General features: G+C 37.6%; 1 protein-coding gene across 5 annotated transcripts in view; it reads right to left on the reverse strand.

Moving 5' to 3' along the window:
* The window catches only part of MARK1 (microtubule affinity regulating kinase 1), a 137,837-nt gene that overhangs the window by 7,147 nt on the left and 104,202 nt on the right, over positions 1-26,488 (reverse strand). For 3 of the 5 annotated variants that reach the window (XM_030812848.1, XM_030812851.1, XM_030812853.1), the window contains exons 10-16: positions 26,215-26,314; positions 25,037-25,149; positions 21,835-21,988; positions 21,338-21,531; positions 6,617-6,717; positions 5,192-5,356; positions 3,990-4,244 (exon numbers count right to left, since the gene is read on the reverse strand). In XM_030812848.1, the coding sequence (XP_030668708.1) occupies positions 3,990-4,244; positions 5,192-5,356; positions 6,617-6,717; positions 21,338-21,531; positions 21,835-21,988; positions 25,037-25,149; positions 26,215-26,314 (1,082 nt within the window). The remainder of the gene's footprint in view (positions 1-3,989; positions 4,245-5,191; positions 5,357-6,616; positions 6,718-21,337; positions 21,532-21,834; positions 21,989-25,036; positions 25,150-26,214; positions 26,315-26,488) is intronic. The other 2 variants (XM_030812852.1, XM_030812850.1) reach the window with 1 other exon arrangement.

Consider the following 26,488-nt stretch of genomic DNA (forward strand, 5'->3'; position numbering starts at 1 on the left):
CCAATTTCTAAATAAGCAATTTCTTTTAGAAGTTATGCTAACAATTCATGCACATTATAAAATATCACAGCAAATTAACAGCCTATCCATGTAGCCAAGTCTAAAAACACGGATTCAATCTTAATAAAAACACTGACCTTACCTGGATATCCACCTGCGAAATAAAACCAGGAAAACACTACTAATTGTTCTGTGTTGCATGTAATTAATATTTTTGAAGTCTACCAAAATTTTAATGCTTTGTTATTTTTAAAGGTAACTAAATATCTTGTGATAAAGGGTAAAATACTATTAAATAGTGGGAAAAATCACCAACTTGAATCCTTAAGTTAATACTGTCTTAATGTTTTAGCCATTCCAGAAACATTTCTATTATTTATGTAAAACGAATGCAATAAGAATAAAATCAGTGGTACTCTCCCATCCCCCAAATTAATGAAACACACCCACATACCAAGCTCTAAAATTTTAAATTGTTCTTAAGAATATGAATGCCTTATGCCTCTGAGGGTCTTTAACTAATACATGCCTTTTTTAACAAACATATTATGAAAAAAAAATTTTCTATCTGAATTTAAAAGAATACTAAAATGTATTCTCCCATTCAAATGTAATTTCTTAAATTTCTATTTTTAATAACTGGCATTTTCATTGGGAAGTATAATAAAAATTCAATGCCATCTATACAAATCCATTTTTATTATAGCACATTGAAATAAATAAAACATTTTTGAGCAGGCTCAAAGTGAAATGTACATTTTCAGTTACATGTAGATGAACTGATATACACAGATGGACGGTGTACCAACTTGGCAAGCAAGACAGTAATGCTGTTGACTCCCACTGCTAAGACAAAATTCCTTTAGGAAGGGACAAAAATCTCACTGGATTTTTCTGTCCTATTTATATTATGCTTTATTATTTACTATTAGCAAACATCTATTCCACAGCTGCCAAACTTAAATCATTAGGAGTGAAATGTCCCTTAGACCCTATCTCCTCTGCTGTAATTGACTGAAATAGCAATTGACCCATACCCTGTTCCTGCCTACCTGGATGCCAGTAGGAACACTGGAAGAATTTCTGCTACTTGGCAATTGTTTCAAAGAGCCCAGGAAGTCTGCTTGAAGTAGCCATGGTAGGAGGCAGATGGGGCTACAGAAGGTGCAGCTGGCTCTAACAGCATATGCAGCACAGCGTGCTCTCCAACACTTAACACTTAAAAAACAATTACCTATACATAGCAATATATACTCAACTGAACAAATTGGGTTATTCCCTATATAAGAATGAGCTACGGTTAGAAAATCATAAGGTTTGGTGTAGAAGTGAGCCATGCAGGTATTTAGGGCAGAGAATTCCAGGCAGAAGGAATAGCAGGTACACAATGCCAGTGTGTTTAATGTACTTGAGGACAGTCTGGTGCCTGTGTGGCTGGTGTGGAAGCAGCAAGGGGAAGAGTGGGAGAAGAGGTCAGAGCAGAAATGGATGGCCAGGTTACACAAGGCCCCACAGGCCACAGTGAGGGCACAGAATTGTATTCTGAGCAAGGTGAAAGCTAATCAGGGGCTTTAAATTTAAGAGTGACATGATCAGACTTGACACGACACTGCTGAAACAGAAGAGAAGGACAAGGACAGAAACTAGGAGACCTATGAGGAAGTGAAAGATGAATAGTGGTTCAGAGTATGAAGGCAGTGGTGGGAGTGACGGAAGCAGTTAAATCCTGGAAATGCTGTGAAGGTAAAGCCAACACAAATTGCCAATGGATCTGATGTGGTATGAGGAAAAGAAGTGTCAAGGATAACTCCAAGGCTTATGGTCTGAGCAACTGTAAGGACAAGGCTGCCAATTTCTAACACGGTGAAGAATGAGGGAGGGATAGGTTTGGGAAAAGGAACGAGAGTTTACTTTTGAACATGTTCTGTTTCAGAGTCTATAATGTATCTAAGTGGAGAGGCTGAGCAGCAGTTGGATATAAGAGTCTGCAGTTCAGGAGAGAGATGTGGGCTAGAGATACACTTGGGAGTTGTTCATACAGGATGGAATCTAATGTCATGAGCCCGACTGGGATCACCAAGAGTGTAAGGAAAACCAGAGAAAAAAATGTGTCCAAAGCCTGAGCTCTAGGGCATTCTAATATTTAAAGGTTGGTAGAAAGGCAAGGGAATCTGAAAAAAGCCAGCAAAGGAGACTGAGAAGAGATAGCTAGTCTGTGAGATAGGAGAAAACCAGAGCCAAGCAAGGGAAACGCTTTAACTGTGGAATGTTTCAAGATAGTAAGTTGCTCACAGGAAGGCAGGAGCCCCATCAGTCTCACTCACTGCAGTAGCAACAGCTCCTACAAAAGGGCCTTGCATGTAGTAGGTCTCCACATATGTGTTCAAAGACTATATGGCAATCGTTTATCAGAACCTCCCAACAGACCAGCTCTAAGGCACTTTCTTGCTTTGGCATTCTATCTCCCCACTTCCTTTCCACAGTACTCTGTTTCCCCTAGAGTCTAAATTTTTATTGCAGTTAAGAGAAATATTTTGCACAATGCTTAATGCACAATTAGTAATCAAGCACGAAACTACAAATCTATTTTTCTTCACTTTAAAATTAATTCTGGCTTAACCATGAGAAAGTACTGGCTTTTTGAAATGGCCTTAAATAGAGAAATTCCAAAAGCAGAAACTACTGATAATCTGACTAGTACCCTGCAGATGGCCGGCAACACTATGATCTAACTTCCATGCTGACTCTGTTGGTGAACTTTTAGTTCTTTCTCTAGCAATTTGTCATGCTGCATAGTAATTGCCCCAATGGTACAAAGTCACTGACTGATATGGTTAGAAATTTATGTTACATTTGAGGCTTTAAAGTTTTTAATTCACCTATGTGATACTTGGCAAACTGATGTATGAACCAAGTCTATAAATAGCTCCATGACAAGGCAAGTTAGACTGAAGCTGCTGCTTCTCTTTTCCACATCCACTCTTTGAAATCCTACAAACACTAATAACATTGGAAACTAAGTATTTAATTAGTATTTCTTAAAGCAAGTATAATTATTTCTTACCCATCATTGAAGGCTCAGCTGAAATGATTATATGATAGGGTGCCTTCACTGTCTCCCTAGATAGAAACAATTGTGCCTTCCTCTGGAATCCAGCATGTTGCCCACACTTTTTAGCACATGTTCTGCTTTATATCATGGCTAGTTGTTTGTCTGCTTCTTACAAGACTATAAGAATCTGGAGGGCACAGATGCCGTCTTACCTATCTTTAGATTCTGTTCTGCACCTAACAGTGCTTTGTCTGTCGCAGGGCTTAAGTAGGCATTTAGTGGGACACAGGAATAGATCAAATCCACATCAGCCTGCATTGTAGTGCAACTTGTATCATCAATGTGCACTGTACATGTAAGCATAGTAAGCATAGTAAGTATGCTTACTTTTTAGAAAGTATAATTGCATTGTTTAAGTAGATTAGACCTTTACTATACATGCATTCATTTTGTGTTTACTATGTTTTGATAAGGTTTTATGATGTAAAATTGCATAAGTGATCTGTGACTCTGCTGTGTAGGCTTTTTATGCAAGAAGAAAAAAATGTAAATTATATATTATTAGTAAGCAATTTAAAAGTATTGTCAAGATAAATTTGAAGGAAACATGTAAACTCATTTCTTTTCCTCAATCAAGGCTTTTAAATAGAAAATAATATTTTGTTAAAACACACATTTTTGAAGTCAAGTTTTTGTTCTTTCCATTTTATTTTACAGATTTTTAAAATCTCATTTTGTCCATTTTTTCCTTTCTCTCTCTTAAGGAAAACTACTTTATGTCTTCCTAGATGTTTTTCTTCCAACTCTGTAAAAGAGCAGCTCTAATGAAATGTTATGAAACCATTTTAGAAAATTATTATAAAGATTTTTTTTAAAAAGTCTAGTTTCCTTTGTAATTTCTAGAGGAAACAAAACACGACAGTACATTGGTACTGACCTGCGAACAAATTTGGATGTGATTTTGCTTATTATACCAGTTGACGTTCCCCTTCTGGCATGTGCAAATGCACCCGTTTCATGGGATGGTGAAGCAGGTGGCCCATTATAAGCAGCACTGCGTCGCTCCCGGAGCTGTTCACCATGGAAAGTGCTTCGGCTTGAGCTCCCTCGGGGAAAACGGGTCCGGTCTGGAGTCGCAGTACTAATACTGTGAGCAGATGGGGAAGCAGCAGGCACTCTCTGGGTTGTACTGCTGGGACAAATTAAGATATATCATTTAGAATAATGACAAGAAAACCTTTCACTCATGCTAAAAACCTGAAACAAATAGCTATGGCTACTTCTTTTGGCCCTACTTTATTTGTTCACATTAGAGATGTGAGACGTGGGTTTGGAGTAAAATTTCAGTTTGAAACTAAGTACCTTTTGTTTGGTCACTAAAAATTAAGAAATGACTGAAACAGGGACACAAAGATAAATACTTTTCAGTATCAGGAATGCCAAACAAGGGGTACTGCAAATATTTTTTTAATATTCTCCTAAAACCACTTAGCAATGTTGAACACAAATTTTATTGTTTATTAAACAGGCTTTGAATAAAACAATTTCCTATTTCTAATTTAGGCCTCAGTGATGGTATAAGACCACATGGCACCACCAATATGACTAACAAATCTAACAGACGGTTAAAATGTTCAGATGTACTGAATTTGAGAAATCTTAAAATAGAAAAATACTAGAAAAACAATCATACAATTTTACATCTGAACAGGCTCTTTGAGTTCATCAGTTTCATTGACAGGAAAACTGAAGCCCGGTTTTATTAGGAACAAGGAATTGAGCCTGATCATTATCCATGGGTCTCAACTCCCAGTCTAGTGTTTGTTTGTATGGTTTAAATAATAAAACAATCAATTTACCTAAATGACAAATTAAACAGCAATTCTTAACTTTATAGACGGATATAAAATCAAATCCTTAAAAAAATTCCTCTAGAAAATGATTTAAGTTATATGCAATGTTTCCAATAACAGCCAAAGTACATAGAAAGTTTATGTTACAATTCAATTCTTCCTCCATTACAAACACTGAATCTTATTAGAAAAGTCTTAATGTGATGGTGATTATCATGTATTTTCACATGGTGCTATATTTTTAGAAACTCTTAACGAACAAAATGAGATGTAACCAGCACATTACCCAGGCCGGTAAGCTTCAGAGCCGTCTTTAATGGTTGGCAGTGTGACTTTAATAGGATGACCAGAAGTGGACATGGACTTCTGGTGGCGCGGTCGTGCTGAGGGGACAGCAGAGGCCACAGAAGAGCCTGCAGAAGATATGCTACTCACAGACATCTCCGTAAGGCTTTCGCCATAAAGCAGTTGAGAAGACCATGGAAATGTAAAAAAGAAGAAAAATTGTGGTTTACTAAAATTTAAGAACTATATTTTTAAAAATCTAAACTAACACCTTTCATGACTGAAACATTTGAAAGAAACTAACATTAGTGGCATTATTAATGACTAACAAAACAATATTCTTATGAAAAGTATACAGGGTGAATTTATCACTATCATCTATGAAAAAAATCTCACACACTATGTATGTAAATGTGAGAAAGCACAAAATTATTTTTGTGGATATACAATAATTTCAGATAAAATTACTATGACTGGAGTCATTTTTTACTTCCCCAAAGTCACAGTTTGGTGTGATACGTTGCTGTAGTTCATTGTCCATTATTCATACAATCAGAATTCATAATTGTACCAAAAATATTATCTCTGGATTCATCAAAACACTTTTAGATCATATTATGAGTCAATACGTTAACTGTTGCAGATTAAAGGAGCTGCAGCTTAAAATTTAGTATAGGAAAAATCATAAGTCTGAAATCAATTTCCAATTATCTTATGTCCAAAGAAGATACATTTTTCTTTGTATGCCTTACAATAGCACTTACTTTACATTCTTATTAAGTGAGAAGAAACAAATGTGAGAATGGTTTGTACACACTACTGAAATGACTGCAGGTGGTACTAAGAAAATAATTTCATTAGAATAGGCTCCATGTCTTTGTACTATATTGATGAGTAGTCCTTGTGACTCATGATAGAAAGAAGATACATCTTTTAAGTAATAAAAATAATATGATTTATTATTATTTGAAATAAAACACTTTAAAAATTTTGTGGTTCTGAATGATGAGAAATAAGATGGTCACATTTTTTTCAGAGGGAGGAAAATAAAGCCTTTATTGAGATACAGTAATGACTTGATGGGAGGTGAAAGGGAAGGAGGCAGCAGGTGCATAAGAGAATAAGGTTCAAATTATGAAGATGAAATTAGGATAGTATGATCTGCTTTGTTATAGAAAAATATTTACTATCAGATTTTACTCAGAAATTGGCAGTTAAAGAGATTTATTTCTTGTTTTCTCTAAATGTTTTCCCATCCTTCTATCCTGGTACAGGAGAGATGTCTTAGTAAGAACGGTTGGTTGGAATCTTACTATTTCATGTAATAACTCCTTTTCTCCTGACCCATTCGGCTGCAGGCATTTCAGCAAGGGCACTAACACAGAACAACAGCAAAGGTATTACTATTTGGCACTGTGGCATTTACCTGCTGTCTTTTCCATTCTGCAATGCTGCGTATCGATCTGTGGTCCTTTCACAGACATACGTATTCCTTCTTGCCATACTACCTCCAGAATACACATTGTTCTTCAAGAATAAAAAAAAAAGGTAATTAAAAAATTATAAATATATTTGTGGAAAGCCAAAGAAATGCATTTAAGCTGACTTTGAGAAAAATCCACAGAATTTTAATTGATCAGAATCTTATATTAACAAGATTATCCCCTGCCTCTCTCTCTCTCATTTAGATTTCAGAAGTAAAAGACAAAGCATCAAAAATGAACTCATTACAGTTTTAGCTTATCCTCCTACAATAGCAGCCAGCAGTTTGGAAGCAATAGGAGAGCTGGGTTTCTATTCACTCCCTCCTTTGTGAGCTGGTGGTAGAGAAAGGGCAGGAGCAGGGATGTGAGCAGCTCTAAGTAACTAGGAGTGCAAGCCAACTCCACACTAAGTATCATCACCAACAGGAGCCTGGGGCAGTGAAGATGGCATGCCCACTCAGAAGCCTGTGGGCTGCCTTTCTTCACCTGCTTGGGAAACTCTCTGAGCCACCGGGAATATTAAGCAGACTAAATGCCCCGGGATCAAAGGCATGTCCAGCTGAGGCCACCAACAGTGGTGTGTGCAGTGCCACCCTGAAGATATTTCCTCGAGTCTCAGGTTTGAGCTAGAAGGCAGGCCAAGTCTGAGGAGCCTTGGAGAAAAGAGAGAAAATAAGCAAAAAGGGATAGGCAGGTGATTCTCCTTACCACGCACACAACCTTTGACCTGTAACCCATTGTTGTGCCTGCCAAATCCTTGACTACTCGCTGGTAATAAAATATACAGAAATGATTTTCAATGCAGATATAATACTCATCTGTTTAATCCTTACTTCAACAGAACAAAAAATTTTGCTACTTTTGACTAACCCAGCATTTAAAATATATAAGCAACCTAAACATTGTTGAATCATGAGGGCTACAAACTTAATAGATATTTGCTTGAATTCACTTTGAAGAAGGAAAAAGACTCATATAAACAAAACTGAATACAGATTTAAAATTTTTCAGTAGTGCAGGTTCCTAGATGGAAGGAATTTTGTCACAGTTATATAAAAAGCATATGCTAAAAACTATAAAAGTATGGTAGCAAAACAGGCTAAGATTATTAAAATGTTTAGGTAAGACTTGGAACATGTAGGCCAATTGTGATGGCTCATGCCTGTAATCCCAACATTTTGGGAGGCCTAGGAGGGCAGATCGTTTGAGGCTAGGAGTTCAAGACCAGCCTAGGCAACATGGCGAAACCCCATCTCCACAAAAAATACAAAAAAATTAGCTGGATGTGATGGCACACACCTGTAGTCCCAGCTACTCGAGAGGCTTAAGTGGGAGGATCACTTGAGCCCAAGAAGTTGAGAAGAATACAGTGAGCTGTGACTGCACTACTGCACTCCAGCCTGGGCAACAGAGCAAAACGCTGTCCCAAAAAACAAAACAAAACAAAACAAAAAGAATTGGTCCATGTTATTAAGGCAAAAAAAATTGATTCGATTATGCAGACGCATTATGAAACTAACTTACACAAAAGTTCTCAAAAAACTAGAAATGTCATCCATATTTCATAGTTTGAAAGATATTGTTTCATTACCTGCTTTCCCATTTAACATGTCATTAACATCTATCCACATCAAGTGATACTAAAGATTTGTGGCTGTAGCCTATGCAACTGTACAGACATACCATATTTTATTTTAATCAATAAATTCCTAATTTTTGAACACTTATTTCCTACTTTACTCTTAGAAGCTATTAATATTTAATTCTGTAGAAATTAACTGGAAATTTGAAATCTAGAGGACAAATCTTAGAAATATGTAATAGGAAAAACACCCTGGGCAATTATTAAAACTGCACGGGATTACTGAAAAGCTGTAAAATCACCCCATGGGCACCAAATGTACCAATATAAAAATATTTGCTTTTAATAATCTCATAATTTTGGCCAATTGTCATACGAATAACTTAACTCCTTGTCAAATCATGCTACCATACATCTTCTAGAAGCCTCTAAAATGTTTCTGGCTATTCTCAATGACATTTCTTTCCTTTTCAAAGGCTGATGGTGAATGGGATCTCTCCTTCCAAGCTGTGCCTCTGAATTTGTGCTCCTCCCACCCTACCTCCCTTGCCTTGAGCCTTCAATGCCAGTGACATTCAGGTATGGCAACCATCAGTTGTATTTCCCCAAGGAAATTTAAGATACAACCATGCAAAAGTTATGGAAACACCGTGTCACTGCTTCCATTTGTCATACATTCATATAAAACTAACTTTTATAGCTGACCTTCCTAGTTCAAATAAAAAAGATCTAGTGATCACTAAGCAGGTAAGGTTCTTTCTGCTGAGGATTTGGGAACTAGGTGGAAAACTACCCTTGCAGACTCTTAAACTGTAGTTTGGTAACTTCCCCAATGTGGAAACCAACCATGTAAACAACTTTTTGGGGGTTCTTTCACAGTAAAGTTATATTTTATATAATTATACCATAAGTTTATATACAGTATTTTATACTTACTATAGCATTCTTAATCTTTTTGAGTCTTCCTAAAGGAAATCTCTTCTTCCCCTTATTTCATTTTTTTAAAATGCTGTTTTTTTTCTTTTTTTTAGTTTTTTAATCTTATTTTATTTTTAAGTTCCAGGGTACATGTGCAGGATGTGCAGGTTTGTTACATAGGTAAATGTGTGCCATGGTGGGCTAAGTATTAAGCCCAGCATGCAATAGCTATTTTTCCTAATGCTCTCCCCTGACCTCCACTCTCCTCTGAAAGGCCCCAGTGTGTGTTGTTCCCCTCTCTGTGTCCATGTGTCCTTATTGTTCGGCTCCCACTTATAAGTGAGAACGTGTGGTGTTTGGTTTTCTGTTCCTGCATTAGTTTGCTAAGGATAATGGCTTCTGGCTTCATCCATGTTCCTGCAAAGGACATGATCTCATTCCTTTTTATGGCTGCATAGTAGTCTGTGGTGTATATGTACCACATTTTCTTTACCCAGTCTCTCATTGATGGGCATTTGGGTTGATTCCATGTCTTTGCTATTGTTAATAGTGCTGCAATGAACATAAATGTGCATGAACCTTTATAACGGAATGATTTATATTCCTTTGGGTATATACCTAGTAATGGGATTGCTGGGTCAAATGATATTTCCAGTTCTAAGTCTTTGAGGAATCACCACCCTGTCTTCCACAATGGTTGAACTAATTTACATTCCCACCAACAGTGTAAAAGTGTTTCTCTGCAACCTCGCCAGCATCTGCTGTTTCTCAACTTTTTAATAATCACCATTCTGACTGGCATGAGATGATATCTCATTATGGTTTTGATTTGCATTTCTCTAATGATTAGTGATGTTGAGCTTTTTTTCATGTTTGTTGGCCACATGTATGTCTTCTTTTGAGAAATGTCTGTTTATGTCCTTTGCCCTCTTTTTAATGGGGTTCTTTTTTTCTTGTAAATTTGCTTAAGTTTCTTGTAGATTCTGGATGTTAGACCTTTGTCAGATGGATAGACTGCAAAAATTTTCTTCCATTCTGTAGGTTGTCTGTTCACTCTGATGACAGTTTATTTTGCTATGCTGAAGGTCTTTAGTTTAATTAGATCCCATTTGTCAATTTTTGCTTTTGTTGCAATTCCTTTTGGCGATTTCATCATACAATCTTTTGCCCATGCCTATGTCCTAAGTGGTATTGCCTAGATTTTCTTCTAGGGTTTTTATAGTTGTGGATTTTACATTTAAGTCTTTACTCCATCTTGAGTTAATTTTTGTACAAGGTATAAGGAAAGGGTCCAATTTCAATTTTCTGCATATGGCTAGCTAGTTCTCCCAGCACCATTTGTTAAAATAGGGATTCCTTTCCCCATTGCTTGTTTTTGTAAAGTTTGTTGAAGATGAGATGGTTGTAGATGCACAGTTTTATTTCTGAGTTCTCTATTCTGTTCCATTGGTCTACGTGCCTGTTTTTGTACCAATACCATGCTGTTTTGGTTACTGTAGCCTTGTAGTACAGTTTTAAGTCAGACAGTATGATACCTCTGGCTTTGTTCTTTTTGCTTAGGATTATCTTGGCTATACGAGCCTTTTTTTGGTTCCATATGAATTTTAAAATAGTTTTTTTCTAATTCTGTGAAGAATATCAATGGTAGTTTAATGGGAATAGCATTGAATTTATAAGTTGCTTTGGCAGTATGGTCATTTTGACAATATTGATTCTTCCTATCCATGAACATGGAATGTTTTTCCATCTTCTTTGGTCCTCTGATTTTCTTGAGCAGTGGTTGTAGTTTTCCTTGAAGAGGTCCCTCACTTCCCTTGCTAGCTGTATTCCTAGGTATTTTATTTTCTTCGTGGCAATTGTAAATGGGATTTCATTCATGATTTGGCTCTCTGCTTGCCTGTTGTTGGTGTAAAGGAATGCTTGCAATTTCCGCACATTGATTTTGTATCCTGAGACTTTGCTATAGTTGCCTATCAGCTTAAGAAGCTTTTGGGTTGAGATAATAGGGTTTTCTAGATATAGGATCATGTCATCTGCAAACAAAGACAATTTGACTTCCTCTCTTCCTATCTAAATGCCCTTTCTTTCTCTTGCCTGATTGCCCTAGCCAGAACTTCCAATACTATGTTGTATAAGAGTGGTGAGGGAAGGCATCCTTGTCTTGTGCCAGTTTTCAAGGGGGAATGCTTCCAGCTTTTGCCCATTCAGCATGATATTGGCTGTGGGTTTGTCATATATGCCTCTTACTATTTTTAAGGAACTCAAAATATGTTCCTTCAATACCTAGTTTATTGAGAATTTTTAACATGAAGGGATGTTGAATTTTATCGAAGGCCTTTTCTGTGTCTATTGAGATAATCATGTGGTTTTTGTCTTTGGTTCTGTTTATGTGACTAATTACATTTATTGATTCATGTATGTTGAACCAGCCTTGCATCCTGGGGATGAAGCCAACTTGATCGCAGTGGATAAGCTTTTTGATGTGCTGCTGGATTCAGTTTGCCAGTATTTTATTGAGGATTTTTGCATCGATGTTTATCAGGGATATTGACGTGAAGTTTTCTTTTTTTGTTGTATCTCTGCTGGGTTTTGGCATCAGGATGATGTTGGCCTCATAGAATGAGTCAGGGAGGAGTCCCTCCTTTTCAATTGTTTGGAATAGTTTCAGAAGAAATTGTTTCAGCTCCTCTTTGCACCTCTATTAGAATTCAGCTGTAAATCCATCTGGTCCTGGGCTATTTTTGGTTGGTAGGTGATTTATTACTGCCTCAATTTAAGAACTTGTTATTGGTCTATTCAGGGATTCAAGCTATTCCTTTCAGTCTTGGGAGGGTGTATGTGTCCAGAAATTTATCCATTTCTTCTAGATTTTCCAGTTTATTTGCATAGACGTGTTTTTAGTATTCTCTGATGGTTGTTTGTATTTTTGTGGGGTCAATGGTGGCATCCTCCTTATCATTTGATTGTGTTTATTTAAGTCTTCTCTCTTTTCTTCTTTATTAGTCTACCTAGTGGTCTATTTTATTTATATTTTCAAAAACCAGCCTCTGGATTATTGATTTTTTGAAGAGCTTTTCATGTCTCTATCTCCTTCAGTTCTGCTGTGAGCTTGGTTATTTCTTGTCTGCTAGCTCAGGGGTTTGTTTGCTCTTGGTTCTCTAGTTCTTTTAGTTGTGATGTTAGGGTGTTGATTTGAGATCATTCTAGCTTTTTGATGTGGTATTTAGTGCTATAAATTTCCCTCTTACCACTGCTTTAGCTGTGTCCCAGAAATTCTGGTACATTGGCTTTTTGGTCTCATTAGTTTCAAAGAATTTCTTGATTTCTGCCTTAATTTCATTATTTACCCGGAAGTCATTCAGGAGCAGGTCGTTCAGTTTCCATGTAATTGTGTGGTTTTGAGTGTGTTTCTTAATCTTGAGTTCTAATTTGACAGTGCTGTGGTCTGGGAGACTGTTATGATTTCAGTTCTTTTGCCTTTGCTGAGGAGTGTTTTACTTCCAATTATGTGATAAATTTTAGAGTAAATGCCATGTGGCACCAAGAAAAATGTATATTCTGTTGTTTTGGGGTAGAGAGTTCTGTAGATATCTATCAGATCCACTTGGTCCAGAGCTGAGTTCAAGTCCTGAGTATCTTGTTAATTTTCTGTCTCGATGATCTGTCTAATACTGACAGTGGGGTATTAAAGTCTTCCACTATCATTGTGTGTGTGGGGGGGTCTAAGTCTCTTTGTAGGTCTTTAAGAACTTGTTTTATGAATCTGTGTCCTCCTATATTGGGTGCATGTATATTTAGGATAGTTAGCTCTTCATGTCGAAATGAACCTTTTACCATTATGTAATGCCCTTCTTTGTCTTTTTTGACCTTTCCTGGCTTAAAGTCTATTTTGTCAGAAACTAGGATTGCAACCCCTACTTTTTTCTGCTTTCCATTTGCTTGGTAAAGTTTCCTCCATCCCTTTATTTTGAGCCTACGTGTGTCTCTGCACACGAGATATGTCTCTTGAATACAGCAAACTGATGGATCTTGTCTTTACCCAGCTTGCCATTCTGTGTCTTTTAATTGGGGTATTCAGCCCATTTACATTTAAGGTTAATATTGTTATGTGTGAATTTGATCCTGTCATCATAATGCTGGGTGGCCAATTTTGCAGACTTGTTAATGTAGTTGCTTCATAGCGTCATTGATCTGTGTATTTCAGTGTGTTTTTGTAATGGCTGGTAACAAATTTTCCTATCCATGTTTAGTACTTCCTTCAGGAGCTCTTGCAAGGCAGGCCTGGTGGTGGCAAAATCCCTCAGCATTTGCTTGTCTGAAAAGGATTTTACTTCTCCTTCATTTTTGAAGCTTAGTTTGACTGGATATGAAATTCTGGGTTGGAAATTCTTTTCTTTAAGAATGTTGAATATTGGCCCCCAATCTCTTTTGGCTTGCAGGGTTTACACTGAGCGGTCCACTGTTACTCGAATGGACTTCCCTTTGTAGGGGACCTGGCCTTTCTCTCTTGTTGCCCTTAACATTTTTTCCTTCATTTTGACCTTGGAGAATCTGATGATTATGTGTCTTGAGGTTGATCTTGTGAAGTAACTTATTGGGGTTCTCCGTATTTTCTGAGTCTGAATGTTGGCCTGTCTTGTAGATTGGGGAAGTTCTCCTGGATGATATCCTGAAGTGTGTTTTCCAACTTGGTTCCATTCTCCCTGTCTCTTTTAAATACTCCAATCAGTCCTTTTACATAGTCCCACGTTTCTTGGAGGTTTTGTTCATTCATTTTCATCCTTTTTTCTCTAATCTTGACTGCCTGCCTCATTTCACCAAGACAGTCTTCAAACTGACAGTCTCTCTTCCACTTGGTCTATTCGGCTATTGCTACTTGTGTTTGCATCGTGCTGTGTTTTTCGGCTCCATCAGGCCATTAAGTTCCTCTCTAAACTGGTTATTTGAGGTAACAACTCCTGTAATCTTTCATCACAGTTCTTAGCTTCTTTGCATTGGGTTTGAACATAATCCTTTAGCTCAGCAAAGTTCATTACTACCCACTTTCCAAAGCCTACTTCTGTCAGTTCATCCATCTCAGCTTCAGCCAGTTCTGTTCCCTTGCTGGAGAGGTGTTGCAATTATTTGGAGGAGAAGAAGCATTCTTCTTTAGGGATTTTTAGCATTTTCGCACTGGTTTTTCCTCATCTTTGTGGATTAATGTACCTTTGATCTTTGAGGCTGTTGACCTTTGGATGGGGTTTTTGTGGGGTCTTCTTTGATGTAGTTGTCGTTGCTTTCTGTTTGTTTTTCTTCTAACATTCGGGCCCCTCTTCTGCAGGTCTGCTGCAGTTTTCTGGGGGTCCACTCCAGACCCTGTTTGCCTGGGTATCACCAGTGGAGGCTGCAGAAGAGCAGATTGCTGTCTGCTCCTTTCTCTGGAAGCTTCATCCCAGAGGGGCAGCAACCTGATGCCAGCTGGAACTCTCCCGTATGAGTTGTCTGCTAACCCCAGTTGGGAGGTCTCACCCAGACAAAAAACACAGTATCACGGACGTCCTTAAGGAAGCAGTCTGGCTGCCCCTTGGTGGAACTGGTACTCTGTGCTCGGGGAATCCCTCTCATCCTGAATGCCCAGACTCTTCAGAGCCAGCAGGTAGGACTGCTTAACCTGAGAACACAGCTGCCCCTCCCCCCAGGTACTCTGTCTCAGGGAGATGAGAGTTCTGTCTGTAAGACCCTGGCTGGAGTTGCTGGGATTCCTGCAGGGAGGCCCTGCCTGGTGAGGAGGGATGGATCCGGGTCCCGCCTAAAGAAGCAGTCTGGCCATGATCTGCCACAGCTGCTATGCTGTGCTGTGGGGAATACAGCTCAGTCCAAACCACGCAGCCTCCCTAACACTGGCAGGGGAAAATCACTGACTAGAGCTGCAGTAACAGTGGTTGCCCCCCACGCCGGGAACTTGGGTCATCTTAGGCAGACTCCAGGCTGCTGTGCTGGCCAGCAGGGATTCCAAGTCAGTGGTTCTTAGCTTGCGGGGATCCGTGGGAGTGGGACCCGCTGAGTGAGGCTGCCTGGCTCCCCGGCTTCAGATCCCTTTCCATGGGAGTAGACAGATCTCTTGTCTTTCTGGAGTTTCAGGGGCCACCAGATTATGTAAAAACTCCTGCAGCTCAGTGCCTGTCCAAAAGGTTGCTGACAGGGGCAGCTGCCATGGGTCTGCTCAGTTTTGTGCTTGGGACCCAAGGCCCTGGTGGTGTAGGCTCATAGGGAATCTCCTGATCCATGACTTGCAAAAATCCGTGGGAAAAGTGTAGTGCCCCAGGCAGGCAGCACACTCCCTCACTGCCTCTCTTGGTTTGGGGAGGGAGGTTCCTTTGCCCAGTGCAGCTCCTGGGTGAATCACCCGCCCCCCACCCCTGCCACTTTTCCTTGCTTTTCGTGGGTTACACCAACCACCTAGTCAGTTCTAATGAAAGAACCTGGGTACTTCAGTTGGAAGGGCAGACATCACTCGCCTTTTGCATTTCTCTCGGTGGGAGCTGCAGACAGGCATTGTTTCTACTCAGCCATCTTTGGCCCTTCCTTCTTCCCCTTATTTTGTAACAAAATTGATTAATATTTTTCTTAGAGTTCATGTATTAGTCTGTTTGGGCTGCTATAAAAAGTATCATAAACTGGCTGGCTTATAAACAACAGATATTTATTTCTCACAGTTCTAGAGGCTGTGAGATCAAGATCAAGGTGTAGAGATGTGAAGGCCCGCTTCCTAGATGGCCATCTTTTTGTTGTGATTTCACATGGTAGAAGGGTAGAACAAGTCTCTTGGTCCTCTTTTATAAGGGGACTAATCCCATTCATGAGAGCCCTCATGACCTAATCACCTCCTAAAGGCCCTGCTTTCTAATACTACCACCTTTAGGGTTAGAATTTTAACACATGAATTTTGGCAGAGGGTGCGGGGGGCACTAAGATTCATACCATAGTGGTTTACATCATTTTATATTTTGTACTGCTCATACATGTGATAGATAATATGGAAAATACCTTTACAAGTTTGTTTTCTTGATTCAAAAACAGCAAAACATATTTGTGTCTTCAAAACTCAACACTTAGCTTGCAAGTTTCTAGGCTAGTCAAGGGTTTTCCCTGAACTCCCACATATAATTTTTGGATGGGAATTTCTAGAAGGAAAATATTAAGTTTGTTTTTCCTGTACCTTACTTACAAATAGTAATACTCTGCTACAGTTTGAATGTGTCTCCTGAAGTTCCTGTGTTAGAAGCTTGATCCTCAATGCAAAAGTGTTGGGAGCTGTGGCTGATAAGAGGTGATTTGGCTCTGGTCTCACAAAGGAATTCTTGTGAAAGTGGGTTAGTTATCTCGGGAGTGGCTTTGTTATAAAAAGCATATTTGGCCCCCTCTTATTTTCTTGCATGTGCTCTCTTGATCTCACTTTATGCCATGGGGTGATGCAGCAAGAATGCCCTCACCAGAAGTTGGCATCTTGATATTGAACTACCCAGCCTCCAGAGCTGTGAGAAATAAATTTCTTTTCTTTACAAAGTATCCATTATGTGGTATTCTGTTATAGCAACACAAAACGAACTAAGAGAGACTCCTTTCATTTCTAGTCTGTGATGGTTGTGGGTGATGAACAACAAAACAGATGACTCAGATAACTAACCAGAACATTTATCCAACCATTATTCTATTTAACCATTTAACTCAAAACTCTCCCCATGCTGTCTATCAACTGGCCAGTTTTAAAGATCATCTGCCAGTATCATCCTTCAGTCAAGATACTAAACTAATATTAAATAATACTGTCAATAGAATCATACTTATAAGCAAGAGCTTTTACTATTGACTAAGACAATTCTGATTTTATAAACATTAAATGTACTATGATTTTATAAACATTAAATGTACTATCACCTATTAATTACCTATGGATGTTATGGACACTATTTCCATCAGAAAGGAAGGGACCATTTCATGCCATTTGAATGGATTTAATATTTTCCATTATATTCTACTGACACTGGTAAAAATGTTCATTTGTTCAGGCAGTTATTTTGCACTATTACAGGGCTTGAATTGTAAATGCTCAAGTACTTTCTAAAAATTACCTCAAAGAAAAGGTATTAAAGCTGCGTATTTTGGCTTTAAAGCAGTGATTAGCAAACTTTTACTGTAAGGCGTCATATAGTCAACATTTTAGGTTTTGTGGGCCACACAATCAATGTCACCAATAGACAAGAAAATGCAAATTGAAAACAAATGGATACCTATTTTTTCTTTTTGCCCTTCAGATTGGCAAAAATGTTAAAGATTGATAATATCCTGTTGATGAGTTTGTGGAGAAATAACTACTCTCTAAATTATCCCAACCATTTGGAAAATTACTTTGGTAGCATTTATTAAAAATTTAAATGTATATATTCCAATGATATACACATAGTCAAGTACACTAAGACACATCATAGCTGAGGTTTTAGGTGAGGTGAGCGGGAGTGGAGATGGGGCTGCACAGACCAAGGGTGACTGTGTCATGGACTGAGGAGCATGAGGAGCCTGCCTCTTTGCGGCTGAGGTTAAAAATAAGTGTTCTCATACAGATCCAGAGATGGAACTTTTGAGAATGCCTCTAATAGAAGTATACCAATAACATAAATGTATAAGGATGTGCACTCTGGAGAATGAAAAACTCTGAACACTTCACCAAAAGAAAGGTTGAATAAATTATGATATATCTATCTGTTAATACCAATGAAATAATATGCATCTATTAAAAAGATCTTGATGTTCTGATCTAGAAGGACCCTCAACTATTATAAGTGAAAAAAATTAAAATGGTACATAGTATGATCTCACTTTTATAAAAAAGTAAAATAAAATGCTCTATGTACATATACATTCACTTATTTATTTTTATTTTTTTGACAGGGTCTCTCATTCTTGTCACCCAGGCTGGAGCACAGTGGTACAACCATAGCTCATAGCTCATTGCAGCCTCAAACTCCAAACTCCTCAATCTTCCCTCCTCAGCCTTCCAAGTAGCTGGAACTACAGGCATGCACTACTACACCAGGCTAATTTTAAAATAGTTTGTAGAAATCAAGTTGCACTAGGTTGCCCAGGCTGGTCTCAAACTCCTGGCCTCAAGCAAGCCTTCCTCCATGGCCTACCAAAGTGCTGGGATTATAGTCATGAGCCATTGCACCCGGCCTATGTTTTCCTTAATGAAGGAAAACCTGTAGAAGAATTCATCCTAAATGATTAGCACTAGTTATATTAGGAGTTCAGACTAAAAGGAAATGGATAGGAAAGAAGAGATGATTAACTTTACTTTAGAAACTCCTGAAGTGCTAAAAGTAAACAAAATATATTACTTTGGTTTCTCAAACTACCAAAATTAAAACAGTAAATAACAATATATTATAGTATTATGTGGCTAAGAACAGAACTTCTCCATCAAAATCTTTTGGCTTATGTTTTTTAAAAAAAGATAAGTGTGGCATAATTAATTTGAATTTATACTAATTCCTTAATTTTTATCCCTTCTTTAATAAATATGCTTTGAATACACACTATATGCTTCAGCACTAATGACTCTGAGAAAGCCACTGTGTCAATATATAACAGATTATAAATTTGGGGAGATAAGGTTTACATGGGAAAACAACAGTGAATGAAACAAGACAGCGTATAAACAGTTAAGAGCTAAATGACAGGATAAGCAATTGAAAACGCTGATGGGTTTTGGAGTATTCGGCCATAAAAGATTCTATCCAGGAGACAAGACTTGAAATGATCTATGGAAATGGAATTTTCATAATGTAAGGGGAATGTTTAGGCAAGGGCACTACATAAAGACAGGCATGGAGATAAACAAAGCTGAGTATGTTCCTAGGAAAATAAGACTCAGTTCAGTCAAATGACAGGTTAATATTAAATGGTAGAAAGTACGGGACCAATTATTTCTTTCTGCTATGTGGGGTGATTACACTGGAAGCTGTCCTCTAAGGCAAATAGTGGTTTCTCTAGCAAAAAAAAAAAAAAAAAAAAAAAAAAAATTGAAGCCCCATTATACTTCAATCATTTCTAAACAGATCAGGTAGAAGCTAAGTGGTTTTATCCATCAATTCTTGAAGTGGTTATGCATATCTGTTCCACAGACTAAACGGTGATAATCTAATCATACCATAGATACATATTCAAATATACATAACCATATTCAAAAGAGGTAAGGCTCCAGTGGACTACATAAAATAATGGGTATTAGGGAGTTGAAGCCACTTGGAATTTTGGACATTTTGGTATCTTATCTTGCATTTGCTATTTAAAGTAATTTTTTTCTCTCCTGTCCACAGGCTAAGGTTTTTTTTTTTCCTTCTGTTGGTTTAAAGGTTTTAATTCTTTGTTCTTACATTGTTCACCCTTAAGTTCCTGAACTCATGTTTGCTGCTTACTGCTAATGATTTATTTCTTTCTTTCTTTTTCTTTTTTTTTTTTTTTTGAGATGGAGTTTCACTCTTGTTGCCCAGGCTGCAGTGCAATGGCGCAATCTTGGCTCACTGCAACCTCTGCCTCCCAGGTTCCAGAGATTCTCCTGCCTCAGCCTCCCAAGTAGCTGGGATCACAGGTGTGCACCACCATGCCCAGCTAATTTTCTTTTTAGTAGAGACAGGGTTTTATCATGTTAGCCAGGCTGGTCTCAAACCCCTGACCTCAAGTGATCCAGTCACCTCATCCTCCCAAAGTGCTGGGATTACAGGTGTGAGCTACTGCACCCAGCCTCTTACTGCTAATGATTTCTTAAACTTACTCCTATCATCTGCCTAACAAGGCATGTGTTTGTTTATATTTCTTTTATCTCCACCTCTATCCTTATGCCCTGGATACTATCCAGAGTTTTGATCCTGAATTTTCATTATTTTCCTCTTTTTGCTTATGTTACTACATACAATACTTTAGTAAGTTGATTACTTTCAACTCCTATATATTTTACAGCAACAGTCTAGATTCATTTCTCTTCCTGTAAGAATACTTCCTCCAACTAAGGTGTTTTCAAATGGTCACTGTGTAGTCAAACAGTTGAGACATTTTATGCCAAAGAACGTGGTTTTTGTACCTTCATATTTAAATGACAACATGGCTAGATAAAATTTCTAGGCTCAATGAGCTTTTCTTTCAATACTTTAAAAATATTTTTCCCTTTATCTTACTGTGTCCATGTTGCTATTGATAAACCTAAGGTCAGTCTGAATCTCTGGATCTTGTTCCTTTTTTTTTTTGAAACGGAGTCTCGCTGTGTGGCCCAGGCTGGAGTGCAGTGGCGCGATCTCAGCTCACTGCAAGCTCCACCTCCCAGATTCAAGCTATTCTCCTGCCTCAGCCTCCTGAGTAGCTGGGACTACACAATCTTGTTCCTTTTAAGGTCATCTGCGCTCTGACTCTGGAATCTTTAAAATATTCTTTATCTTGTTTTTGATATCTATAAATTCCACTTTAAGAGTCCAGGAATAGGTTTTCTTTCTGGCTTCTATTTGCCATTCTGGGTCTTTTCAAAATTAAATCTTCCCTCTTTATTTTTTGTTATTATTTCTTTAACTATTTCTCCTCCTTCGTTTTGCTCCCTTTCCTTTCAAAACACCTATTATCTGAATGTTACCAACTCTATTTCTACATTTCATATATCTTAGTTTTCTTTTATATTTTCTATCTCTATTCTTTCCTGCTGCCTTATGGGAGAGCATCTCAAACCCTCTTCTAGTTCCCATTATATAATTTCTATAGTTTGCTGTTTTAAGTGAATAATGTGAGGCAACTTTATAAATTAATTATTTAACTGAGTCTGCCTTCATTAAACAGCTTATTTGTAAATAAAAATGAAATGTGCCAATATAATATTAAATAAACATTATAAAAAGGAAAATGAAGCAGGAAAGTTTAATGTACCATTTTGTGTTGAGGTTAAGTGTTATACATGCAAAAAAGAATTCTTTTTTGTTGTTTTTAACTTGCATTTATGAGAAGTGTGGTCCCTTTTGCATGTTCTTTAAATTATAATTCCCTTTAAAATTTTCAATCATTTAAAAAAATGAAAGATAAAAATTTTACATATAACCCTAAAACAAGTTATTACAATAAATTGCAATATACCAGAGTATTTACTCACACTTGGAATAGTTGAAGATTTTTTCCTCTCTGGCCCTACAAGAGGGCTTGCAGTCATCTCGCTTTTTGATCCAACTGTTGTGCTGCCAAGTTTTCGAGCCACATCTTTGTCCCACTCCTCTTTCTGTTCACTTTCCACACTGTTAGCCTGAGGTCTTTTGGTATATGATACAGCAGGAGGAATGGATGGACCAGCTATAATTTTTTTTAAAATACCATAATGAGCTGAAAAACAACTGATCTATTTTCTGCTCACAAACAAAAACTCTGTATTAAAATTATCCATATTTGCATGCTTTAAACTCTGAACGAAGATTAAATTTTGATTTCAAAAATCAGGTCAGTCCCTGCAAAAGGGATTATATTTATAATTCAGTAATATAAGTCTGTGAGAACTAGATAACACAGGCACATAGAGACGTGAATGTACAATGCTTTAAAAACCCAAGTTTGGGTAGAACCCGTGTGTTGTTTCACTTATTTGACTTTTTCCCCTACCATGATCACTGAAACGCCGCTGCTTCTGATTTGCTGAGATACTTCTCTGGACCTTCAGGTGAGCAGGGGACTGAAGAATGCTGTTGTTTAAGTCACTACTGGGCCGGGACCTCTGACACAAGTTTCCACTGGATAACGATTCACCACCTTCAAACTGTAAGAAGAAAAACCACAAGGATTTTAAAGCAAAAAAAAAAAAAAAAAAAAGTCTGCACAAACACTGCACTCTTGATTTTCTAAATGATTTAAAGCTATATAAGAAGTAATCCAAACTGAAAAAACTGTAGTATTGGGCCTAGAACTTTAAGTTGGCTAGCAGGAAAAGGGATGAACTTGATAGAATATGCTTTAGTGACTACTCATAATCTTCTATTATCTTGTACAAATCCTTAGTTTAGTCAAAATACCAAAAAACAGCTACCAATTATTGAATGGGTTATTATAGACTAGGCACTGTGCTAAGCTCTTTCTATATGTTACTTTATTTAACCATCACAACAAACCTATGATGTATTAACCTACACTTTATAGATGGAAAAACTGAGGTTAAAAAAGTTAAGGGGCATCACCGAGATTCAAACTTACAATAAAATCTAAAATTTTAAATATACACACATGTATGTATGCATATAAACATACATATAGATTTGTTTGTTTTGTTTCCTCCACATTTGCAAAAAAGGAAATCTGGTTTACTGTTTCTGATCAGGAAATTATATCTATTTAGAACTCAGCATGGTAAACTGCGGGTTGACACACTATCCCTCTCTCTGTAACATACAAGTTGTTTGCTGCCAGGAAACTTTTGATGAAATCACTGGCATCCCAATAGGAAATCTAAATTCTTATATAGATAATACTAATGATAAATCGCAGAGTAATATTGATGATAATAAACAGCTAATGCAGAGCACATAATAATCCACTAGAAACTGTTCCGAGTTTTTAAGCACATAATATCAACTAGAAACTGTTCCGAGTTTATAAGTACTCATTCATTTAACACTTTCAATGATCCTAAAAGATAAGCACATTATTGCCCTCATTTTATAGATAAGAAAACTGAGGCACAGAAATTAATTGCCTTAGTTGCATAGTTAGTGGTTGTGCTGGGGTAGGGCAGGGGTGGAGGTGCTTAGATCCAGTGAAGCTGGCCCCAAAGTTCAGGCTCTTACTACTTACCAGTAGCCTCATTCGTTTATATTTGATACAATTCATACTTCATTTAAATTCATGCGTGGTATGGTTATATACTTATAAAATTAGTGCTTCTTTTATATTTAAATTAATAGGAAAATTAAAGACTTCAGGAATGTACTTTAACATCTAAGTAGAAACAGTTCAAAGCCTTTAGAAATAACCATTTGTAGTATTTCCCACTTAAAATTCTCTTGACTTGGCTTCTTTGATACCACATCTCTAGCTATTAATGTCTCCACTAAAGATTCTATTCCATTATAATAGTACCTACCTGGTAGGTTCACTGGGAGGATTAGATTAATTAATATTTGTAAAGTCCTTAGAACAGTTCCTGGCACACTACTGTATGCAATGTGTTCCCCTCTAATGAAGACTCCAAATCTATTAATTATTCAAATCTCTCCCCCTAATTCAGATCTTTATATCCAAATGCCTAATAGACAGCTCCATCCAACAGGAATCCTAAATTCAACCATCTCAAATTGAACTTTCCCTCTTCCCCCTGAAATCTGTACCTTTCCTGTCTTGGCAAATGTGCTTTCACAGTCATCCACATTGGAAATCCCATGGGCTCTTATCTCTTATTTACAACTGGCCCCCAAGTACTGCTGTTAATTCTACTCCTTACATGTCACACAGACCTGCCTTGGTGGGTCTGACCTTAGCCTGTTGTAGGTACATGTCCACCTATATGCTCCCAGAGTATGCTGTGCATCCCCAAAATCAGAACACATACTGTACCATATGATTAACTGCTCACCTCGCCTCTAGACTAAGGGCTCCTTGAGAGCAGAGACTTTCTCGTCTTTCTATTCACAGTACCCAGCATCGTTTCTGGTACAATAAAGGTTCAATATATGTCAGCTGGAATGCACTGCTCCATTAACAGTTACTATGGAATTATAAATAATTTCAGCTTTTTGTCTCTAAAATACCTCCCACAGACGTCTAACTTCCAATAAATTGTTAATGCTCTGCGATCTGTTCTTGACTCTCGATGTATAGCCTTTATATTTGTTTTCCTAAAGAATCATTTGCTTTTATGCTTCATGATATGGTTTGGATGTTCTGTCCCCTCCACATCTCATGTTGAAGTGTGACCTCCAATGTTGGAGTGGGCCTAGAGGGAGGTATTTGAGTCAGGAAGGTGGACCCTTCATGAATGGCCTGGTGCTGTCCTCGTGGTAACAAGTTCTCCCTCTACGGGTTCACCCTAGATCTGGTTATTTAAAAGAGTGGCACCTCCCCCACCTCTCACCTGCTCCCTCTTGCCATGTGACATGCTAGCTCCCCCTCACCTTCCATCATGTCTGTAAGCTTCCTGAGGCCCTTACCAGAAGCAGATGCCAACACTATGCTTTGTGTACAGCCTGCAGTACTGTGAGTCAAATAAACTTCTTTTCTTTATAAATTACCCAGTCTCAGGTACTTCTTTATAGCAATGCAAAACTGACTAACATAGTTCACCATTTGTATACAGTTATTTCCTGAATCTATCTCCTTATTATATTTCTCCTGGCCTTGAGAATTCCCAATTGAAAGCATCAGTCACTTGACACTTTATAAGGCAAAATGTCATCAAATAACCTTTCCTGGAGTTACCTCTTTTAAAAATCCGTTAAGACACACATTTATTTTAAATGCTATCACTTCCTCATGTTTCACTCACTGTCTTTTCTGCACACCTGGTATAACCATATTATCTTTGGTGGGACTGTTACATTTGGATGCACAAGCTGTGGGGGAGGCCATTCTCAAAGGCCAGGCTGTGAATGGTGGCTCTTGGAGCTAAGAAAGACAGTAGGCCTATTCTTTCATAAAATCTCTCTTGGTACCCAGAAATAAAACCAGTTCATAATTTAACATCTTCATTTTTGAATTCCAATAAATAAGAATGTTAGGGTAGGATCTTTATATTATTTTTGATTCCACAAAGAATATGTTTACTAATATATTAGCTCAAGAAATAATTCACAGTAATGTGAAAAGGTGAAAAACTTACTTCAGGTGGTTTTCTACCTAGAAGAATATAAGTAGCCATAACTTCATCATACTTCTGATTTATTAAGGCATCATTTATTTCATCTCGTGCAAAGCCCATGGTGATCATAATGTCTAGAAATTTAAAAAAGAGACATTTTCCGAAAATGATTTTATTTTCATAAACAAATCAACAAAAACGGGCAAGTTTGCCACCTTTGAATATGAAAACTTAGTCATGAAAATTTGAAGTGTAGTTTTAAAAACTTCTGGACTATTAACCTACGGATACCATATGTTCACAGATATTGTACAATGATAATTTTACATGCAAGAATTACCTACATCATGGTTAATATATTAACGGGCCCACTTAATTTCTCACTGCCTAATACATTCCTGAGCTAACTTTCTTTGTCCAATCTAGACCATGTCAGTCTTTGTTACACACAAAATTCTCTATCTTTCTCTCAACTCATCCTCAGCTACTAGTGAAGTGGTTTCTTTCATCTCTTAACAATTTCTGCGTTCTGATTTGCAGTAGGTTGACTCTTCTTTGGAAGATCTGAATTTCCATGGTTTTTCTGATCAGGTTCCTAACACTCTAAAATGCTCTCCCCTGCCACTCTGCCCTCAAGCCAGATAGGAACACAGTTGAGATGACTCAGTTGAGACTAAATGATGGCTTTGGGAAGGGATTGTGAAATGAAGAGAACAAGTTAGAAGGAGAGCTCTGGCTGGGTATGGGCAGTAGCAGGACGAGTGAGGAGGGAGAATAAACATTGCTAAGACAGTGGAAAAAGAAAGGGAGAGCCAAAGTGTTCAACTCTTAATTCGGTGCCTCTACATCTTTGGTTAAAATACATGCTATGTTCGCTGATACTTATCAGTCTGATCAGTGCTGATAGTTACATCAGCCATTCCTCCTGCTGGGCATCACGGAAAGGAAAGAATTCAATTTATTTACATTAAGTTTTATATCACTGTTGTCAAACATTGAATTAGACCATAATATATATGAGAACAAATTAGGGAACTTGAAATGTATAATTTTCAGTGTATTATCATTAAAATGATAATGCAAGTATTTTTCAAATAAAAATTGCTTCCTATTTATACTTTTAAACACTATTTTGGCACACTAAAGGACTCTTACTTGTTGCCTAGGGACAGCACTTCTTAACATGTTTAAATACTTACCTATTCTTTTTGCGTCATTGAAATCTGGATCAGGCTCAGTATATGGCTTTAGTTCTTCTTCTTCATGACCAACATTCATCCATCGATCTTTCATTATTTGCTAGGAAATAAACTCTACATTACGTGTGGTCAATCAGAACATTCAGCCACTTGTTATAGCTCTATTTTAGCAAATGTAAAATTACTAGTTCACTCAACAAGTTTCAAGTGACATTTCTAGTTTGATTAGTGGGCCAAAAAGAGGTGTAAGACTTTGGGACACACACAACGACTA

The sequence above is a fragment of the Nomascus leucogenys genome, chromosome 5 (assembly GCF_006542625.1).
Source record: "Nomascus leucogenys isolate Asia chromosome 5, Asia_NLE_v1, whole genome shotgun sequence".
In the NCBI taxonomy this organism is placed as follows: domain Eukaryota; kingdom Metazoa; phylum Chordata; class Mammalia; order Primates; family Hylobatidae; genus Nomascus; species Nomascus leucogenys.